We start from the raw sequence: 23,664 nt of genomic DNA on the forward strand, positions 1-23,664 counted from the left end.
CTACCACAGATTCTAGAGCACAGCTTGACTTTATTACAGCGCCCACAGTTCTCAAACATTCAGCTCCCAGATCTTTCGGTCTAATATCAAGTGTGCAAATATTGTGTGTGTTTGTGTGCGCGACCACTGTGGGCGTTTGTGGTTCGTTCGGTCCTCCATTTCCTTTGCATGAGTGATAATGTAGCAAAATGTATGTTTGACCTAATTTCTATTTGAGGTGCCACAAGTAGCAAAATTTAGCCCTCTAATATTTTAAAGCTTTACTGGCTGATTTATCACACCGATTTTTTGCAGTATTAAAATATGTCCAAATGAATAAATAAATAACTTCCTTTATAAATTCTCTTTACTGTATATAAATCAATGCATTTGACACACTACTTATTGGCTGGGCTGGGATAGTCTATAGGACACAGAGAAATGACAGGTTTTCTATGTATAAGGGGATGCCACAGGGCAGGATTGGATGAGTTAACCTTAGCCTATCCAGCATGTCTGAAAGGCACAGAGTTAATATACTGCTGGGAAGAGATAATGCTCTTGGGTACTGTATAATAAACCCTATGGTTTATTTACAAGCATATTTGGAAGATTGTGTTGTAAAGTAAATTATCTGGCATACATTTGTTTAAAAAATATTCCTAAGGGAAAAATACAACAAACTCTTCGGGAGGGGCTTGCATTCACTTGCTTCTCTGGGAGCCTTGGTGTCTCCAGAGTTGCTATTAAAACACTGTTTAATGCCGCTACTACCTTCTATTTAACCTGTTTATCAATAAAATAGATATCAAATGAGGTAAAACTACCTTATAGGTGTTATTTTTCAGCCAGTGACTACATGTGATCAGGATACAGTGGTTCTGTTTCTGGGCTTTAATTTAACCACTTTCTACACTTAGGTCTATTCATGAAGCAGTCAATTTAACCAGTTGACCTGAATACTTTGATTAGATAATTTCTTTGAGTAGCCTCCAGAAATGAAATCACTGTGCTCTGCTGTTGTGAAGTGATCTTGTAATCCAAGTTGTCCAAAGGAAGCACTGATCCTTCATGTACGCACATGATGGCTCTGCTTGTACATGCATGTACGTTACTCTCAGAAGAAAGGCCACGCAGTTGGGTGCAATCCTTACAACCCACTCACAAACGCAAGCAATACATCACAGGATGTATTATATGGTTTCCATGATGTTACACCATTGGCTTTCCTGAAAAGTACATCATACTGGATTGTGACAAAAGTCAAATAACAGTTGACTTATTTTTCACTGGAGTTTAGGTTTAACACATTTAATTCAACATATATGTGTTGTCTGCAAGTGAAACTGCTGAGACTGCACCCTTCAAAATACATTCATGCAGAGGCCAACCAAGTTGATCAGGAGGAACTGGGAGAACATTTTATAAACAGAGACAAATCGCTGGACAATTGGTTTGAAGAAAGAAGTCCATGAACGCAGATCACCAAACAGATCCGTATAACTTTAAAACGTTCAAGAAATGCATACATGGTGGTTTAAAGATATAAGTGGGGGTCAATTTAATTTGACAAGTCAGATACCTTATTGGGAATCTATAGGCAATAACACTCTACAATCTTGGGTTTGGACAAAAAATGCAAGAGCAACTCCAGACAGAGGGACATATTTTTTACCGAGCAATGCAATTAATATTGCTTCTCATTTGGCAAAATTCTACAGAGCATCCCACTAAAGTTCATTGATTGGCCAGCGGGCTAGCAGATTTTTTCAAACCTGATTAAATAAGTTGTTTTATCTTTCATCTCTTTAGATAATTATCACCCTATGTATTTATGAGCTACACAATTGTATATGTAAAGCATGTCTAAACAATATGAAGTGAATCAAAAAAACAACCAATTGGCTTAAATAGTGACAAAGTGCTTCCAATTTGTATCAAGGAATTTAGCAACTCATCCACAACTAAACATGTGTCATCCTTAAAACACATTGTATAGTTCAATAAAGATCTGGTGGAATGTATTACAAAGCTAACCTTGCTATTCATATCCAATTATCACCGAAAAGGACCTTCATAACTTTAGATTAAGATTAAATTGTTAGAAATTTCCGACACAGGTGAAAGTAGGTCCTTACTTTAAATAAATAAATGAACACCCATAATCAAGGTGTACATCTTGCTACCATGAGTTTATGCTTTACTTCTGCACCAAGGTTATTGGTACTGTAAATTTCTACCGCATCTTAATGCTGCTGACTTGTTTTTTTTGTGTGTTATCCGTACATAAAAAGAAAATGCGTGTGTGATAAATAATGGTTACTATGTTCAGTGTAATATAGATTTTGAAGCATAGGGGAGCAGAATGAGGCAGTAGTAACACTGTAAAAATCAAGTAGCAGAAAAAAGACAGAAATGTGTTCATATCAAAATGTCTGCTCTTGATCACAAATGAAACACCAACAAGAATTCAGTGGTTTGCTCAGATCTGGGCTAATAAAAAAAAACGCTGTCAAAACTAATATTCTACTGTGTGAATAGTCGGAGACAGATTTGGCAAAATAAGGAGATGAAAAAATGTTCATGTTAGCATGAAAAACAATTACTTCCTTAGACCCATCCTCAATCACATCATAATTAAGTGGTTTATAATCTGCATTAAGCTACATATTAAAGCTAATTTCTATGAATGCATGTACATATCTTACCTTAAGGGGAAGAACTTCTTTATTAATGCTGTAAAACTCAGCCATTGCCTCTGTCCAGGAGCACAGCCCAGCCACATTGCCACAGACCTTTTTAGCTGATTCGAGGTTATAATCTTCCATGTCCAAGTAAGGCTGAATTAGTTCTACCACCTCTTCTGTTATAGAGTCCTAGACATTAGAAATAGGAATATTTACTTGTGCATACAACTTCATCATCAACATCAATCATATTTTTTTTGCCGATACGATACTGGTATAAAAAGTATTCTACAGACATAATTTCATTGCTAAGTATAAAAAGAGATACATTACAAGTTATACTGATGTATATCTAAACCAATTTAAAAACCACAATAAAAATACTAGCATTAAAAGTATTCTGCAGACATGATTTCATTGCTGATTATAAAAAGGATACATTACAACTTATGCTAGTATGTATCTGAACCAATTTAAAAAGACAACAATAAAAATGGTAAAATGTGAAACAATCAAAAACTCAAAACAGTAATTCGTAGTTCCAGTTCCAGTTCAAAATCCTTTATTTCGGTCATTAAGACCATAAAAGTATGTACGCAATACAATCAAATTTTTGACATTATAACATTAAAAAACACATCCATCGATCATATAAAAGTCAATATGCAACATCTTTGCGTGCCAAGGAAATTTAGCTGCACTGGCCTATAGGAAGGGCCAGTAGGCTCAGAAAAGTGCAAGTGCATTAATGACGAGAAAAGAAAAGCACAACCTGGGTCCAATAGGAAACAGATCAATTGCAGGGACCAGACAGTACACAGTGCATCCGATAAAATCAGTACAGATAAAAGTATACATACAAAGGATTACACATGTAGTGTCCAGGTTAAAAATAATCATCTTTATGAATAAAAGTCTAGAACAATAAAAAGGTTAGAATTAGTTTTTCTCTCTCCTTGGTGGAAGGAGTAAAACAGTCTATGCATTAGAAACCGGTGTGGTTATTTTCTTTTCTTTTTTTTTTTAGGAGAGCTCTACGCCTGTGCCACATTGAATTTAAAAATCGGGAGACAGCAAAGACAATGGGCTTGGAGGTATCAAACTTCAAAATTCTAAGTGCCTCCTGGCAGTGCACAAACTTCAAGTTCTGCCACAACTGTATAAGCCGACACTGTCTTGCAGATTTGTAGCCTGGACATAAAAATAAAACATGCAGCTCTGACTCCTCCTGTTAGTTACAGGCTGGGCACCCATGTTGGGCAGTTCCAGGCCATTTGCAAGTGAAGGCCTGCAGCGGAAGGGTACTAAATCTAAACTGAAGATATAGTTTTCTTGCTGGGAAAGGTAGAATATCATCCAGGAAGGGTTCTAATTTATACTCATCTTTTACAGTAAGGAATCCACCTGTCAGACGGCCTGGATCCGGATTCCCATGAATGACTGACAATTTATATGTTCGGTAAATTCTCACCAGTTCAGCACGTGAGACTGCAGAACATGTTTCTTCAGGGTTACTCCAGAGGGTTGGTTTGCCTATCCTACTGCACTCTTCCCTTATGTGTGCAAACCAAGCAATTTCTTCTACCCCTGGGAGACCCAGTAACTCTTTTGTTTCTGTCTGATATTCTGCCAGTTCCGGGGTCACCCACAATCTACGACAGAAAGTTAGGGGTCTTAGGCCAATCTAATCTTCAATCGGCCTTATACCTAAATCTAGCCGCAGGGGGGTTAAAGGGGTGCTGGTAGGGAGACCCAAAATCTGTCTTAAGAAGCTGTTCTCGACTTTGCTTACATAACTACAATGTCCCCAGAGTTCAGCGCCATACATTGTGGCAATGCTAGCTTGTGCCTTGTACATTTCAATAATAGGCCCAGTAGGTTTGTAGGAGGAATCCCACAGTAATTTAGCAATCCCACCGGTAGTCTGTGCTAACTTGAGTTTAGCTTTGGCAATTTGTGGCCCCCACTCCATATTTTCTGTAAGGGCGACACCCACATAGTCAAATACAGAAACCCTTTCCAGGACAGTGCCATCTAAATGGGGATTAGGACGTGTTTTCTTGGCTGGGTTGAAGACCATAAACTTGGTCTTCAAGGTATTTATCTCCAGCACCCTCTTGTTACAAAAGTTTACAAAGCTGTCCAGTATCCTCTGTATTCCCAACGGCTACTTGGACATCAAAAGGGTGTCATCCACAAACATCAATTCATAGATATATATAGAGATTTTGAACAGGCCAGCACCTTTAATTGCGTTTAAAGTAACAGTTTAGGGATTTAGTCTCCTCCTACTTAAAGCTGATAGAAAAAACAAGGCCAAACAGAAACATACTAGAGGATCCGGTAATGGCGGGAGATAATATAGGGCTGGACAGCATTGTCTGAAGTTCAGTTTTCGCATGAGGGGGAGAATATGTCTATTCCTTTCATTAGTATAGAGTTTGCAAAAAAATAGAAAATGCAGATAATTCTGAGTGGATTGCATGTCACAGGGACAAGAAGGAAGAACAGCGATCACATACATTTTTGAAGGATGACCTAGAATAAGAGGAATATAGTTTAGGCGAAATATCAATAGCATGTAACTATGTTGGAGGTTCATACAACTTATTTTCAGTGCAACTTGTTTCAAATGCTACGTCATTTAGGGAGATAGATAAACACAGTTTTCGGAAATCCGAACTGTGATTAGGGCTGAAAGATAAAACGTGGAAGTTGAACAATAAGCAAAACAAACTTTTTTCTTAAGATAGTTCAAAAACCTAAACAGTGTTTCTTGATTCCATAAGCACTGTGGTAGGGAAAGCACCATTTGAAACAACAGAACAAGTGGATTATTACCAATCACTATGTGAGCCATTCCTCGGATACTGTTTTTGTCCACTTAAGAGGCTGATAGTCTACTTCTTCAAGTTATTGTGTATTATAGCACCTTTTCTGTGCTACAGAAATTTGTCAGAACTTGATGCCTTGTGCACATGTGCACCGTAGGATACTGATATCTCGCATCTACCGCCTACTCCTAAAATATTGTTCTGAGGATGCATGTTTATGACAATCACTAGCTTAACTCCAAGTACAGCAGCACCACCTGAAAGCTTTCATCTAGGGGTGTGTGAAATTTGCCTTTTTGTAATTCTATGACATTTTAGGAAAATGTTGTGAAATTATGCATAATTCTGCGAATTGCAAATTCCGCATTTAGCTCTATGTAAGAGAGGGAAAAGTATCCTTGCACCCATGTTTAATGCAAGGACACATTTGGCGCTAAAAAAGTGTGACAGAAACAAAAGTGCAGTAAAACACAAACACATAATTTCTGGTTTTTCATGTTGTTCCTGCAATCCTGTGCTACAATTTTGCCGTGAACAGCAGCATAATTATGCGACATGGCGTAACGGCATCATTTTGAGAATTTTGTTTAACACCCATAACAAGAAATTTGAATTTAGGCCTGCTCTACTTTCAGCTAGACTCTTGTGGGAGACACAGCATTCTTGCCAGATACTGTTGATATCAGTAATGATCTTTCCTACTCAATTAAATTCCAACAGGAGCACAGCGAGCTCAGTGAGGCCCTGAAACACCACTTTAGATGCATGCCATTTAAAAATAACCAGTTCACCTGACCGTGGATACTATTCTATGGGTTTACGGCAGTACATTCTTTAAAGCATGGGTACTTGCAAACATTTTTCCAAGGGCCACAAAGTTTTGTCGCGATGTGACTGAGGGCCGCATTGATGCCAGCAGGGTGGTGGTCCGGTGGAGGAGGGGGTGGTAAGGTGGGTATAAGGGAAACAAGACTGCTTGTTTTCTTGTATAATTAATCTACCTGTTTTTATCCCAAATGTATCCGAGATTTGAGACTGCTTGTTTTTCTTGGAGAATGTATCTACCCGTTTGTATTCCAATGGTATCCTCCACTCCTAAGTATTTTGTATACCACCCGTCAATCCTGTAAAGCGCTCTGATACCCTCAAGGGTCTGGTTCGCGCTCTATAAAACTTTAAAATAAAATAAATAAATAAAGCGCATACATCTAGCGGCTGAATTGCACAATATGAAACCAGAAACTTCGGATTCATCCCTGTTTCCCCACTTTTCCAAATTGTGTGATTCTAGGCAGTTAACTAGTTTCATTTTCCCTCCTTGTTTTCATTATCACATATAAGAAATCGGACCTCGAAATACATTACTTCAGGACGTGTGCTGTATAAAACTTTCTCCTGTGTTGTATTTAATAAACTAGAATGTTTTCATGTGCAATAGGTACCTTGGCCACCCTAAGAGTGCCAAGAACAACTGACTTGCCTCTTAGTTCACTATTGGCATTGTAGTCAGTGTAGGGGGAAGAATGATTTTTAAAATTCATATTTTGAACCTATCACTATAAAACAAATCTTCTCAATGCACTGCTATAATATGATATACTGAGGTGAAATGGTTCTGAATGTTAATGAAATACTTTGAACTGTGAAGAGACCGTATCATATTTTTACACTTTTGGTGCATGACGGCTTTGAAAATGAAGTTGTTCCTAAAGTTAAGTGGTCTAGGACAACCTAGTTACTGCCTTTTCTTAACTTCAATTAACCTTCAAGTAAAGGCTTGACTATTTAACAATTTTTAAAGCTCACACTGAATTGAGTAAACAACAGCACAATGATGCTCTTGATCAGGGAGCTGCATGTAAAGGTCAGCAGGGCCGTATGCAGCCCTCGGGCCCTACTTTGAGAATCCCTGCTTTAAAGCATCATACATATGTTATTATGTACCTGTTAGTGGGATATTAGTTGATAGGTAGGTTGGAACTGTCTGTGCTGTACCTTTATCTTAGTTGATTCTTAGCTCATTTCAACAGTCTCCTTATAGAATGACAGTCAATTCAATTCAATTCAAAAATGCTTTATTCGGTATGTATGAATACCACCATATAGCAACAATCAAAGTAAATTACAATACGTTATGCATTTATGTCAATTCTGATTTGACAGTCAAAATCCAATTTTCAGGTGTTTCCCGGGGGGTTTAATTGCATAAGGTTCCAAAATACATTAACAGAGTGAGCCTTGACCCAACATTGAGTAGGACAGACATTTCTTATAGTCAACACATGCTTTGGTCCTGCTTGGTGGGCCGTTGAGCTTTCTTAAAGATGAGTAATGTACACAGAAAAGCACTGGACTCAAACTATATACAACATAGTAGGCAAAACATTCAAGAAAAGTCTCTCAGATTTTGTTGCCATTACACATTATACTTTGATGATCATTTGAGTAAAAGATATGCGACAGTGTAATTAAAAATCAGATACGTTTTTATTTAAGTAAAAATAAATCACATTGATTACTAATGTTTTTAACAGCCTTGTGGCATGCTGTGTGAGTGAACACATTTTGTGAACTAGGAGAGTTAATTTGCACTGCATGGGGCACTAAACACTCCCACTGCATGCAACATCTATAAAACCAGCACATAATACTATTTACTGGAATTAGAGGAATAGCTAGGGTTCATCACAGAAGTGATTACCATAGAAATGAATATATGCAGGGTGCATTATGTTGCTGAGGGGCATTTGGTAGATATCTAGCAGGCTTCATGGCACTCATTGTCACGTATTAGTAATGACTGGCCTGAGATAAATACCTAAGGACTAATGGCCTGATTACGAGTTTGGCGATGCAGCGCTGGGTCCACCCCACCGTCTTCCTGGCAAACCTGTGGTGAGGCCACCCGCCAGATTAGGAGTTACCTATTGTCTGGCGGGCATTTTTTGGCATTCCACGGCAGTGCCTCTAAATACGGGCAATGCAATAGGAATGCCAAAAACAGTTCCTGCACGGCATGGACTGAAAAGTCCATGTGTGCATCCATGGAGGAGGAACCGCCATGTAAACCCTGGTGGAGAGGAAACTCCTAATATGCTTGGTGGGATCGCAGCAGTCCCATCAAGCATATGGATGCCTCTACACCGCCGCAACACTGCCAGTGAACGGGGGTGGAGGGGCTGTGACTGTCTCACAGTCAATCTCATAATAGGGAGGTGGGGAGACTGCTATTGCCGCGCCCCTGTGAGTCTGCCGGTCCATGGACCGCCAGACTTGTAATCAACCCCGCAGTGGTATTGACTAGAATATGGGGTTTACCAAGCTGCTTGGTGGAATTGATCAGTACATGAATGGGGATGTATGTTCACATGGTTCAATTAACTAGTGCAATGTAGATACCTGTACACATCATGGTACATCGATAGAAGGAGATATCTGGGCACACAGCATCATTTGCTGACATAAAAGGCATAATTGGGAACATGATGGCATTGGCTGGCACATGATGAGTACTTACATGCATTGTGCATGGTGACCTTTATTCGCATATCAGGATAGCTAGGCATTCCTTCACATTGATTTATAAACAATGGGGATACTTGGGCATACGGTGGTACTAGCTAGAATATTACAAGACATCTGGGAACATGAGGGCATTACCTGGCATAAATGGGAATACTAAGCACCTGATGATAATAAATGCTTTATGATGGGGTACCCAAGCACATGTTAGCAACAACTGGCATATGATGGGGATATCTGGGAGCACAAAGGCAACAACTGAGATATTATTCATACATACATTTTTTTTATTGAATTTGGTGGGCAAAATGATGCATCTCACTGACAATACAACATTTTTAAAAAGGTGCTCTTTTTAGATGTACACTAAAACATGTCTAAGAAATGTGCATATAAATCTGATACACTTAATCCGATTTGGATTGCTTTGCCAGTGTATCCCCTGTTCTCGAATGCTCAATACAATATGTGCTTGCAATCTACAAAATGAAGACGTCTCCTCAAGCACAGCCATAAGTAGTAGTGCCTGCCTTCCAGCAATGATTACAAGTCATTGCAATAATGAACCATATGGTATCGTCCTCACAGTAATCAAAATTCCACTGATTTTGATGCATATAGTATTGTGTTCTAAAAAATCAATAAAAACATCACTGTAGTCCTTCCTCAAATCCATGCTTTTCACATAAGTTATCCAACTCCAGATTTTCAATATCACATTTTATTTCACCAATGATTTTCAGACCTCTATGGTTGTGGGAAACATTTCAGATGTTCGCATATTAAAATATAACTCTGAAGAAAAACAATAACGTATGGCAAATTTGAATTTGGACGACAATATTCATAGGCAACCAAATGTAATCAACATATTTACACAGGCAAACAAAAAATGCTGCTTTCATAAGTTCTTTAAAAAAAGTAACAATTTTCTTAAAAAAAAGTAACAGGTCCTTTTGGCAATGTGAGATCGGCCATAACGATGCTCATGTTGCATTAAATGCTCCACGTGTCTACATGTACACAATGGCAGATGTGTGTTTTTATAACACACTTGCAGTTGAGCCCTTTCTTGATTCAAATGCACTCTAAAGTAACCTGTTACTGTCTAAACACATACCATCATCTTAGCATTATGCAATATGGCATGAAAATACAAATTTTAACCTGATGTTTCAGATATCACTACTAATATATAGAAGCTTCAAAGTATGGCGGCAAACTGGCATGTGTTACCACTTTATTCATTATGAAATGGTGCTGTTAGTCTATTTAGATAACAATGGATCATCATATCATTGTATTCCCGACCCTGCCTTGTCGTAAAACAGACCATGATAGAAAAAATTGCCATATAGTGACGTGGCATGTATGTTGTTAAGCATACCATTATCACTATTACCAATTTCTCAGTATTTATAAAATGGGTTTAATGTGTGATGAAAGGTAAATACCGCAATTGATCATCCAACCCCACACTCTATGCACATTCTTCAATGTTTGTTGGACAGGAGCTTGAACAATTAATAAGATTTTCCCCATGTATGCACCTTTACAATATTTATTAACTGGACTGGACATAGAATAGTAAAATTCAACCCCACAATGTATGCATGTCCCCAGTGTGTGTTAGACCGAGTAAAAATAGTAAATATGATCCGCTAACAATAAATCCACTTTTCATAGTGTTTTTAGACTGGAGTTCGAATAGTAAATTTGACCTCCCCCTCACTTGTCCCAACAATATAGGCATTTATTTATTGATATATTTTTTTAATGATTTTGAAGAGAGCACAGGTTACTGCATGTTACTTCATCGTGAATTTTTTAATTATTTTGAACCTATTTAGTGTAGTGATTATTTTAGGAAACTCAGGCTTCTGGCACTTCTTCTGAACCATCTTAACCATACACACACTTTCGAAAAGAGTATTCAGGCCCTGCCTTTGGAGTTTTTCTATAAACCCATTATACAAGATCGTGCAATCCCTGTTCATAAATCAAGGAGGGATGGGGGTCTATCCAGGGGCCTTTAACATTGTAACATGTCTTCATTTTGAGGTACTTAGTCCTATGGCCTACCTGGATTGGCCAAAGCATACGCTGGAGAAGGGAGTTCGGAATCAGGCAAAAATGTAGACTTGTTGAACACTTTGGGTGACCGGGATGGAATCCCTTGTGCTCTGGATGATGATTTAAATGCTTGCTCAAGCAAAAGTTCAACTATTGGTTGCCCCGTTTCTATTCTTTATTGGAATGATGTGGGTGTACGCACTTAACTGGATAATCCAGACTGGTTAAATGAAATGGGTAACCATCATTTAACCTGTTTGCAAGAAATGTGGTCGGTGTCCCCTTTTACTGTGGATGGTTTTCATAACTGATTGTTGACTAGCTGTTTCATCATCAGCCGGCCAGGTGAGAGGGGGCTGGCAGTGTTGTTATCAATCATTTTACCCCTTGGTCAAGAAAATCTACAATTCCACATGGTTTAAGATTTTGCTCTTATTTCCTGTGGTCTATAGGAATGTGTAGTTAATTCATTTTTATTATAACATTTTTGATTACAGACAAACTGAGGTGGGTGAGGAACTTGGTACGCTTCTTACCAATATCCTTTCAAAGTTAAATTACCAGATCTCGATTGTGTGGGCAGGTGAATTTTAACCATAAACTATGAGAATTTGGTGGCAAATTGGTCTATGGTTTAACCGACCTAAATGGGGACCTTATTTCACATTCTAAACACTCCCCTTTGGGGAAGTTCTCAATAGGATTCTCATTAAATATCATTTGTTATTTGTACTAGTCCTTCTCCCCGAACATCGGCCTATAGGTCCTACTTTCCATGGAAATTACAAGACCAGCACAATTGATTTTATAATAATTTCTGGTGAGCTTGCTTCTTTGGTTAGTGAATTTTTGATCCTGAGCAATTGTGCGAGTGATCATAGTTTATCTTTAGTATGGAACCTGGACATAAGAGAGACTCAATCAAAGGTGACCAGGGAATTGGTATATGAGTCTAGGTCATATGCAAGATTAAAATGGGATAAAGTAAACCCTGATCCTTTTGTGAGACATTTAATTCAGAGTGAGGAAGAGGCCTTTTTACTTGTTTGTCCCTAGAAGCAAATACAGCTTCTATTATTAAGAGCTATACTTCCCTTTGTCTTAAGGTGACTAGTCTCTTCATTGCTAGGAAAGGCAAGATGATGCCTCAAATCTCTAGATGGTTTAAGAACAAATGCCCTATTGGGCATCACAATCTTAAAAGTGCACTAAAGACCATTCCAGAGATAAGGAACTAGTTAAAGCAGCTAGAAGGTCTTATGAACACGTCCTCTCCCATGGAAAGATGGACATTAAAAAAATAGCCTGGGATGAATTACAAACAGGGGTAAGGCTAAACAAACAATCACGCTTCTGGGAAGTATAAATCATCCTTTTTTTGCTGAACAGAAATCTTCTAAGATAGAATGTCTTATATTGGCTGAATCTTGGGTCACACATTTCTCAAAACGTTTTGATCAAGGAAATGCCAAAGAAACTGACTATGGGGACCTACAAGAAGTTGCTATTGATGAGACTCTCCTTTTTGCATTAATCCTTTCTATAGATGTGAAAGATGTGACTATAGATATTAAAAAGAGTTTGTCAGGCAAAGCCCCAGGCCCAGATGGAGTCCCTATGGGCAAGAGCAAGGCAAATTTAGACTTATGGGGCCCTCTCATTACAAATGTCCCATGTGCCGCTGTTATTGGCCATATAACCCCCTCCTGGATTATTTTTCCTATCGTAAAAAAGGGGATAAAATGGACCCAAGTTGGTATAGACCCATCTTTTTGCTGAACTCAACTTCTAAGATACCAGGGTGTCTTCTTCTCTTGTATTTAGAAACCTGGGCTGAATCGGACAATATTCTTTCACAAGTCCAATTTGGCTTCCGCCCTGGTGTGGGCAGGGTGGAGCAGTGTCTCAACCTTTCACTTATAGTTGGTAGACCCGGCAGGGCAAGGGAGGTGATTTACATCTGGCTTTTATGGACCTCTCCTGCGCCTTTGATAATGTTAATTGCTCCAAATTGTGGCTCATGATGGAATCTATGGATCTTGAGCCGACACTCGTGTACCACCTCAAATAATTACACTCAAATATCACAATTGAAAATTGATATGGACGAATTGGGGAATGTACTACTCCAATTAAAACTAGAAGAGGGTCTCGGCAAGGATGCATTTTGGCTCCATTCCTTTTCCTTCTTTATATAAACGGTGTGGACCACAATTTGATTATAAATGGGAAAGGCATGCCCCCGATAGGTTGTCGTCTGGTCCCTTGTCTCCTATATGCTGACAATGCTGGGCTTCTTGCGAAAACAGCAAATGGGCTTTAATCATTTATGGAATCCTTCACCTCATTTATGCTTAACCTAGACTTAAGGGTTAACTTCTCAAAATCCTTTACGATGGTCATGGGTCCAAAAAAACTAAATCTAACACACATGGTTGAAGGGGTTACTATTCTTAGAGTACCCACTTTCAACTATTTGGGTATACCCTATGATAACTCTTTAAGCTGGGTCCAACCACTTAAATTAGAGCACACAAATTTCATTCATGATAGAAGCATTTTTCATCTAGACTAGTTGCTAAATTGGTAAAAGCAATGCTTTTGTTTACAAAAGCAAATGCATTCCAGTGAGTCTATATGGTGCGAGGGGCTGGGGTTGCGTAAATGTAAACCATCTTGAGATCTTGGAGAATTGATTTGCCATTCGAATTTTATCTACCCCAGTCTCACTATCCTCATATATTTGTCATGAGGAACTGGGCCTAAATTATTTAGTTGATATGACCCAACTTGCCCGTTAATTTTGTGGGTCAAAATTTGGTCCACTTTAGAAGCAGCCTTCTCTAGATCAGTTTTGGAAGACTACTTAGTGTTGGGTGGTGTGGATAAGATTCCATGGATGAAATTCATTAAGTACTCATTTGAGCAATGGGGCATTGAGGATTTGATTTTTATTTTAACCCTATAGCGACTATCGTTTTGCCTAAACAAATGGTAGGAAAACATTTTCGTTGACTACCAATCTAAAAAGCGGACAGTTAAAGTCTTAAAGATGCAAACAGTGGTAGTGCACACAAACCTGATTACCCATTGGTCTTGGGCCTTATATTATTTTATTTCATAGCCCTCAATACAGGATTTTATGTAACAAGGCTCAAACGTAGCACTTTTCACTTTTCATGTCCAGGGGCCTTGGTTTAAATCGCTTCCCACATGCCCCTGTGAACTTTACATCAAAAAGCACGTAGGCCTTTATTTCATTGTTATAACTGTATGAAAATGCTTGAAAAAGATTACTACTCCCTGTTTTAATGTCTGTGAACATTAGGCAATATTCATTGGCCATGTTAATTTCAATTAACTAAATAAGTTTACCAAAAGAATGTCACTATTTTGGACAAAAATATTTGGTAGTTGATATTTTTGTATTTTACAATATATGTATGTAAAGTGAATATTTTTGTTGTTGATATTTTGACTTTGATATCTTGATATAGCAGGGAAAACAATGTAGAAGGCCGTTTTACCTTTGCAAAGACGAAATATAATTTAAAGAAACGCCACATCACGAAATATCTGATTACAATGAGAAACAAGCATTTGCATTGCAATAGGTCTCGCATTAGGAAAGTTTGAGCTATTGGTCTTGTAAATGACAATTTTTTTATTTATGTGTTGGTTTTGAAAATAGCTAAATTAATAGCTTTGTCATTTACAATGCCAATAGTTATAACTTTCGCCAATGTGACACCTATAGCATTTGTAATTCAACATATGTTGTATTTACGTACGTAGTATGAAGTCTCAGAGCAAGACAATGAATGCACAAGGGAGCCTATTATCTTAAGTAAAAATGCTATCTCAGAAGAATGGATATACAAAGCATGAGAAACTGTCTCATGTTATCGAATGTGAGAACTTAAAATTCATTGTGTAGCAAACAACTCTTCTGAGTTTTAAGGCACTGCAGTGTCCGAGGAGAAACTGTGGTCCACAACATGTATTCTGTAATACTTACAATGCGGAAATACAACACGATAGAGAGCGTTTTATAAGATTTATTACCCGAAATCATTTCAGAGCTTGACCCTTCACCTCTGTTTTTGAGGGAATATGTCTGTGCAGTTCTTCTTGCTCTCTTTTGTCAGTGTGAAGCCGCGACATCTTGTCAGCTCCGTGTACATAAGATAAATGTACCGAAGATCACAAAGAGGTAAATAGCATGAGCCGTGTCCCCGGATGTACAACGTAGCCCAACGAAGCCAAACGAAGGCTTGATGTGTGTGACCAACGAAAACATCTACAGGTCAAATGTTCCCGGGGTAAAAACGTTACTGCAAAATTATTAATTTTTTCTGTGATTTTCTTTCTCCCCATTTCAAGTTTGACAAGTCAGAATAAATGGTTAAATGTGGTTTTGGGCAGGCCTAAGAGCAAGTTGCAGAACCTGTAAATGTCAAATCATTTAATCGCTGCCTCCTCCACAAAATGGGAATCATGCTCCTTGCTCCGAACTGAAATTAACAAGCAATGTACCTTTCTTGGATTGAGCGTTTCCGGTACCTCTGCACGGGAGAGACACAGGAAGCCAGGCGGGGCTGTCCGGGACTGACTGGTTGAGGGCGGGGCCACCAGCACAGACAGGAAGCGGACAGGAGCCTACCCCGTGCTCCTGTGAAGGAAAGGGAGCAAGCCGCCTACGAATCCCGTGCAGCCGCCACTACCGTGGGACAGGACGAGAGGAGTATGACAGACCCGGTGAGGGGTGGCGTCGGGGCACATTGACGGTGCCCGCCCCCCTAGTGATGGAAGCCCTGCGTGTGCCCGGTGAGTGGGGTTGGGAGGGTGTGTGTGCGCACGTTTGTGTGTGTATGTAAGCCCTGCGTGTGCGGGGGGAAGGAGGGGGGTGAGTGTGTGCGCGTGGGAATGTGTGTGCGCATGCGTGAGTGTGGCTGTGTGTGCGCGCGCGAATGAGAGAGGCGAGAGGCTGCTGAATGTTGAACAGGAGATGTGCACGTGCGCGCCCACGAGGTGAAATCCGCCGAGGGAAAGTGCGTGCACATCCCGTCCAACATTCCCGCAAGTCGGCGACATTAGGTCTTTCGCTGACGCGAGACCTAAAAAGTATTTATTAAACGCAACTAACATTATGTTAAATCTCGACTTTGCCAGGGAATGTGCGCTGCCATATTATTAATCTGTGTTGACTGGTGGAAACGGGAAGGTATAAGAACATTAAAACATCATTTCACCTTCAAATAATATTGAACGTGTGCGCTGGATAATAATGAAATATTAATTTTGAATGATTAAATGAATTACTCAGGCAGAAGAAACTATGCACTCCCCTTGAAAACCTTCACGTCAACCCACCTTCTGACAGCGGTTACAGACGTAGAAGTAAGGCCCAGGCAGGAGCTCTGGTTATACAAGTTGCGAGTTAGTGGGTTTTGGCTTTTTTTCACTTGCATTTTTGTTGTGGAATATGGTATTTGCACCCCTACCTGAATGATTGGTAACTGGCTCTTACAGCCTGTAACAAGGACTGCTTGGCATCTCTGAGAAACGTGTTTTCTTACAGAGGCGGCTCCTTCCTGTGGGCGGAGGAGCATCGCCCCACTGCCTTCTCGCAATGCGAGAAGCAGAAACATAAAATGGTACTATAAATACCATTTTATGTTTCTGCTTCTTGCACTGCGGGAATGCAGAAGGGTTTGGTTGGTTCGGTCCTGCTCTAGGGCAGGGGAGGAGTGGCTTGCCCACTCTGAGGGCGCTGACTGTTTAATCGGCCCCAGGGCTGACCAAAACAGTCATACACACACTCCCTTTTCTCCATGTAGGCTGCATGCAGCCTGTATGGATAAAATGGCCTCCCCATAGATGCCTGTGTGGTTGGGGTCCCGACCAATCACACCGCTGCCATTGCAGCATTGTGATTGGTTTAGGGGAGGGGAGGGAGGCTGCCTGCTTCCTGTGAGGAGCAGAGATGATGCAGGACCGGGCAGGCCAGCAAAGGTAAGTTACTTTTATTTTAAATTAAACTCTCCCCCCGCACGACCCCCGGCCAACCCCTGACCCCACACCCGCAAGACCCCTCGCTTCCCCATGCACGAGTCATGCCGGTTGCAACTGTTTTCTTTGCCTGCTTTTTTTTAACCTACAATGCCTAGATATTACGGCATTATTGTGAGATTGTTTGTGGAAGATCTGAAAATACAAAAACGTGGCTTGAACACTGATAATTTGCAAACCATGTGCCTTGATTCTAGGCTTCAACCCATTAACAGATGCCTTTAGGTGCCTGCGTGGGATGGTGATTTTCATGAACATTTTATCTTTTCTGCCACATATGTATGAGGGAGGCGCTGCAGAGATAAAACAGCTCAGCAGGTTATCCGAACCGGTCACTACGGCACGTGGCTTTCTGCATCTCTTGCATAGTAATAAGGCTCTTAACAAAGAAGCTGCAGCCTTTTAACAATTTACCCGAGCATCTCTTTTAATGAGGCCGAGTGTCACTCTCCCATCACTAGCATCAAAGTGATGGGCTGCTCATTATAAAGATGCTTAACAGAAAAGCGTACCTTGTGCTTGACAGATCATTAGCTCCTTTTATGAAGCGGCGTGGAATACAGCCACGGGGAGGAGGGAAATTAAACGTGGATAGTAGCCTTCGCCTGAAAAGTTTCAGACTTGTAATTTGGACACAATTACTCGGAAAATGTACCCTTTTAGGACATATACACATGGACATCGAATCAATACAATTCCTGGCATGTTGGAAGTGTCATCACACACTCTTTATACCCTCCCCATAGCATCAAAGAGTACATATTTTTTATAGGGGCGCTTTAGCCCCCTAGGTTTTTTGTATTGATGCTGAAAGACTATAGGAATTTGAAAACCACTGTAAACGTTTGAAAGCAAGAGAAAAACAAAAGCCATGCTTATTTGTTGTTCCTTCCAGAGTACCGAGTGCACAGGACGGCAAATCTTCACCATCAGCAAGAAAAAGTCCAACCACTGAGTGTACCAATGAGCAATATGTCAGGGACAGTATCTTGTGTGTCTGGACGGTGTCACCATTACACATGTACAACAATAGAACCAATGACCGGTGGGAGGATAGAAGAGGCAACTATTGAAAAGAAATCCTCAGGCATTTCCCTGCGAAAGAAGGCAGACTCAGGAGGTATGACTGAACGCAGTAATGTGCAGTCAAGTACTCACAAATTATTCATTTTTATATTTTGTCACACAACAAGGCACACAATATTTGTCATGGAACAAAGCACACAATATTTGTAAACTAAACCTCCAGAAAAATGACACCTATTAAAAAAACTGTTCATCTTTGATTTCATCGTTGGAATGTCCATGCAACTTGTGACCAAAATCAACAATTAACTGAGATGACCAAGGGCCTCATTTTCAGTTAGTGAGTCTGTCTGTCGAACCACTTGTGTGGCGGCGGCACCACCATCGTCACACCAGTTATGGACAGACCACCAAATATTCAGTTGGTCACAAGATCGTCAGCTATTCCCCTCCCAAAGGATGATGGAAGTGCTTTCGGGGGGGGGGGGGAACTGTGTGTGCTTCTCCATTAAGAAGACTACTCATTACATTGCTGTTCTGCCCACCAAACAGGTGTTTTCGATGAAGTCAGCAGTGGTTTTGCTACTAGGACCAATTCCTTTCCTGCCCTCAATATAAATTGCAGAACGAGGGGGGGGGGGTGCAGAGCCCACCTTATATAGGGAATGTTGCATTATAGCTCCTCTCTAACTTGGACATTAACGTTTTTGAGTGGTTTGTAAGGTCACTGGCCAATGCGCTCCAAAACAAGTCTGTTAAAACGCTACTGACCTGGTCTAAGTTTAATGTTGGAGGAGGTTGTTTCATTTTGTTAGTAACATTTCAAAAAACAAAATAAGAGTCTGTGTAAGCTTCATCAAAATGCCTGTGATAAGGACATGGAACATATAAATAAAGTTTGATATTGCAAAAACCAAGACCTGCGGGAAATATTGATGAAAAGGCTGTTACAAGAAGGAAAATTAATTCACCAAAACACCAAATCTAAATGTTCTTTCATTTAACATTGGCATTTCTTTGTGTGCTGCTCCTTGTGTCGCGTATACACATCGGGTGGATGTTTGATCAAGCTGTGGGAGTTTCTCAACTTTAGCCTTTCATGAGCCAAGCCCACAAACTGCAACATGTCAGCTTGCAGTGAATAAATGTACCACACTAACGGATTGGATTACAGATCGTGCAAAATTTGAGAAACAAGTAGACAAAAGGCATCTGCCTTTGATGCAAAAAAATGATCAATTGGCTCTGCTAAAGCTAGATGAATATGTGGAAGTCATAATGTAGACTACACAAGGTCAGTGGCGTAGTAAGGGTGCCAGGGGCCCAAATTCAAGCAATGAAAATAGCCTGATTGCTGTTTCCAAGTAATACATCTATAATTCGGGTTCTTGGAGCCCCCATCACATTCAAGGGCCACAGTGCCGCTGCACCTGCTGCGCTACTGACAGTTACACCCCTGTGTCTAGTACAATCAGATAAACACAAGATTTACATAAGCACAACATCTGCAATACCTTTAAATGCCTTTAAAAGTGGGAAAACAGCAAAGGACTTGCGCAAACGTAAAACATTCATGGCACTGAAAAATAGCTGGACTGAGGGATAAAATGAAAGGCATCCTCTTGGGAAACAATGCTCTGTAAAATCCATTTGCGTGTTATGTAAAATGGCGTTAATAGTTTAATTATACCTTTACACCTCCATTCACACAAACACATGACCTCCCTGTCTCTCTCTCTCTCTCTCTCTCTCTCTCTTTCTCGTAGGCTACATGGAAGGGCCGGAGGGTTGGGGCCTGGGCCCTTTGATGATGCTAATCTGTTGTCTGCTTTAGAACAGGATGCATGGCCTGCAATGGGGTAGGTCGCCCACAATGTATTATGCTCAATGTAGGAGTCGTGTCCCCTAACGCTCTTCTGAGTTCCCGAAGGAGGGGAAAGGAGAGTGGGCATTGGGAGGTGGGGGCCCCTGCTCAACACTTACACTGGTACAAGACTCTAACAATGTGAGGGACAGAGCAGTGATTGACAGGCCGATTTAAGGGCAGATAGTTTGAAAAATCTGTTTGCAATGCTTCTCTGCTGCTCTGTTCAGAGGGAACTAAGGAGGGGATTCATGTAGAGTAACCCTGGGCAGAGTTCTCGGAGTTGCACTACGGGAAGCTACGCGAAGTACAGAAAAAACTCAGTTGCACTACACGAAGCTCCGCAAGCGGCGGAGTACAGTAGAAAAATGCTGTTCGGGGGGCGTGGCTTGGACGCCGGCCAAGATGGCGGCGTGAACCGAGAGCTCCGACACCAGCCTACGCTCGTCTCCACAAACGGGCACTTTTCTCCTCACGACTTTCCACATAATGAACCCTGTCCCGCGAACCGGAACGTGAGGAGAGCCTAGCGCCCTCACTGTTTCTCGGTTTTGCGGTCTTTCAAGGAAGTTACGGAGGAGTCTCGTCTCCGCGGCTGCAGCCGCCATTTTGTGCGCCGGCCGCGGATCTCAGCGGCGGCCGGTTTATACTCGCACATGCTTCTCATGAAACTCCCCTGCCCACCTGACGACCTCTGCAGCACTGACTTCAGTGGTAAGCCTTAATGACATTGCAACTGGCTTTTTTGGAGGCGCCCTCTCCCTCATGCTCCATTTGTGCTGCTCTTTGAGGCCATTTTAAGGCTAATGTGCATCCTTTCAGCAACCAATATGTAATGTACTTCAGCAGCGCTTTTCAGCACCTAACCTTGTGCTTCTATTGTGCTGTACTCTAAAATACCTCGTCAGGAAGTTTCCCAATTTCGAGGTCTTCTGCGCAAGTTATGTTAAGGTCTCATCCTCGCGACTCCAGCCACCATTTTCTGCGCAAGTTGTGTGAGGGTCCCATCTTCACGGCTCCTGCCACCATTTTGTGCGTCAGCAGTGGATTTCAGCGGCGGCTGGTTTGTTCGCACATATGCTCCTTCTCATCCTCCCCTGCTTAGCTGAAGACCTCTGCAGCATCGACCCTCAATGGTGAACTTTACTGTCTGTGCATCTGGCTTTCTTTGAGGCGCCCTCTTTCTTACGCTTCACCTGTGCTGCTTTTCAGGGCCATTTTGGAACTATTGTGCAACCTTTCAGCTTTCATCGGCTTCTCCTCTCCGCCTATATGAACTCAGATATGTGCTATACTCCTGCAATGCTTTTCCATTGCTAATTTGCGCTTCTGTTGTATTATGCATTGAAACACCTCGTCAGGAAGTTTCACTTCAACAACTGCCTCCAGGAAATCCTTTCTCGATCATTACGCACTCTACTATACCTCCTCTCATATATGACTTTACCTGTAGTTTACTACAGTATTTTCCCGGTCCTTGCAGTGCTTCGTTTGACTGGTCTCGCTCCTGGTGCTTTACTTCTCCTACGTGGTGTTATCATTAATCATCACAGGATTGGTGCTGAGGAGTTTTCCTACCTCACACTAGCTTCTTACTTTTTCTATCTGTTTTGGTTGCCTTATATGGGGAAACTCCGCACTCTGAAGCTCACACCTTTACCGAAAATACCTGCTGGATCTGACTCCGACTCTCCTACACAGGAAATGGAGGAGGGAAAGCCCTCGAGGTCTGATTCTGCCCATGGGGCTATTCCTAAAGCTCAGAATGGAGGTAAGACACAATCTTCCTTGACTTCATCCAAGCGTCTGAAGAAAGACCCGCCGTCTCCTGGGAACAACTCTTCATCTTCTTCTATGGACCTCATTCTGGAAGAGCTACGTGCCTTCAAGCCCTTTATGGAAGCCACCACAAAAAACATGCAGGCCATGCAGGAGAAATGGACATCTTTGGATTCACGTGTCACGACCTTGGAACAGTCCTCAGATTCTTTGCACTGTACCTGTTCCCGAATTCCTTCAATAGAGGCTGAAATCCTTCTACTCAGGCGTCAAACTGAGGATTTGGAAAACAGAAATCGCAGGAACAACCTACGCTTATACGGTCTTCCGGAACTCACAGAAGGGTCCAACCCTACCATCTTTTTCCAATCTTTCCTTGCGAAAATTCTGGACACTCCGGCCTTATCCACCATTAACATTCAGCGAGCACATCGTCTTGGAACCAAAGTTGCTACCAAACCTAGGGGTGTTATCATGTTGTTCTTGCAGTATACCGACCTCTTGCAGGTCCTCTCAGCCGCCAAGCTCAAGAAGCAAATCATATGGGAAGGTCACCGTCTCTATCTATCGCAGGATGTCTCCAAGGCCACCGCAGACCGGAGGAAAACGTTTTTGGACCTGAGACCTCAGTTAAGAGCTCTTAATGCTAGATATGGTCTCTTACACCCTTGTCTCTTCAAGGTTACGTATAAAGACAGAACAACCACGTATGAGGATCCTGCGGCCCTGCAAGCCTTCCTTCGCCAACAGAATCCGGATGTCATGGATACCTCCAGGCCTGGCTTAATAGCCTTGTCGTCCGTCATTTTCCTGATCTTGTTTGATTGTGGTTCTGCTTTTTCTTCCTTGTTGTTGTTTTGTTTTGTATTAATTGTTGTTTCTTGTTATTATGACTGTTTTATCAATTCATTTTATTGTTTTATATACTATTATCTCTAGTCAAAGTCGTGTTTTACTGTAGATCCCTACATTTTTCCCTAATGTCTATCTCATTCCTTTAGATATTTCCCTCGTCAACTCCATCTTGATGCTTCCTAATGTTTTCTGACGTGCCCATTGGACTTCTAATACTAATGGTTGGTTGTCCGCTCTGGTTGTTGTCGTCGTCACCTCCCGCCACCACCATCCCCATCCCTGTTTTGTTTTTTTTCCGTTTTAGTAAGTATGTCTTTCAGTCGTTCGTTTCGGACTTGTACTGTCTCTTTGTTCATTTTTGTCCCTGTCCTTTTTCTCTCTCTCTTACTCTTGCACTCTCCTTTACTTTCTCCTGGTTCTCTCCTTCTCTTTTCTTTTCTTTCTTCTGTAATTCATTCCTATTTCTATAACATTTGCTCTACTTTTTCCTCACACATCTACTCTTTCTACTCCTTTTCTCTTATCCTTCTTTCTTTATCATTATATTTCCATCTTTATCAATTTTCCCATTATATTTATACTGCATTTTTTCCAATGTATTTATTATGCATTCATAGGCATGTTGCGCTTAGTTATTTTTCTACACTGTTCCGTTCCGTGTAACCACATGGAACGTTAAGGGATTACAAAATCCCATTAAAAGACGAGGGTTCTCTCACACTTGGCAAGACTTAAAACTGAGGTTGCTCTTCTTCAGGAGACTCATCTTGCTGAGTCGGAGGCCTTAAAATGTAAGCGTTGTTGGGTGGGTCATGTTATTTGTTCTCCCACGACATCCAGAAAGAATGGGGTTGTAATTTTGTTACATAAAAAGTTAAATGTTTCCTCGATTACTCATGAATGTGATGATGATGGTCGTTGGCTTATTGTTACTTTTCTCATTGATAACATAACACTCACCCTTTTTAATGTT

The 23,664-nt window shown here is 40.9% G+C and overlaps 1 protein-coding gene across 1 annotated transcript in view; it reads right to left on the bottom strand.

The window, feature by feature from the left end:
• The window catches only part of LOC144828114 (dynein axonemal heavy chain 5-like), a 1,079,012-nt gene that overhangs the window by 441,942 nt on the left and 613,406 nt on the right, over nt 1–23,664 (bottom strand). Inside the window, exon 59 of the mRNA XM_078686235.1 lies at nt 2,688–2,855. Coding sequence (XP_078542361.1) covers nt 2,688–2,855 — 168 coding nt within the window. The remainder of the gene's footprint in view (nt 1–2,687; nt 2,856–23,664) is intronic.

This window comes from Lissotriton helveticus, chromosome 4_1 (assembly GCF_964261635.1).
Source record: "Lissotriton helveticus chromosome 4_1, aLisHel1.1, whole genome shotgun sequence".
Lineage (NCBI taxonomy): Eukaryota > Metazoa > Chordata > Amphibia > Caudata > Salamandridae > Lissotriton > Lissotriton helveticus.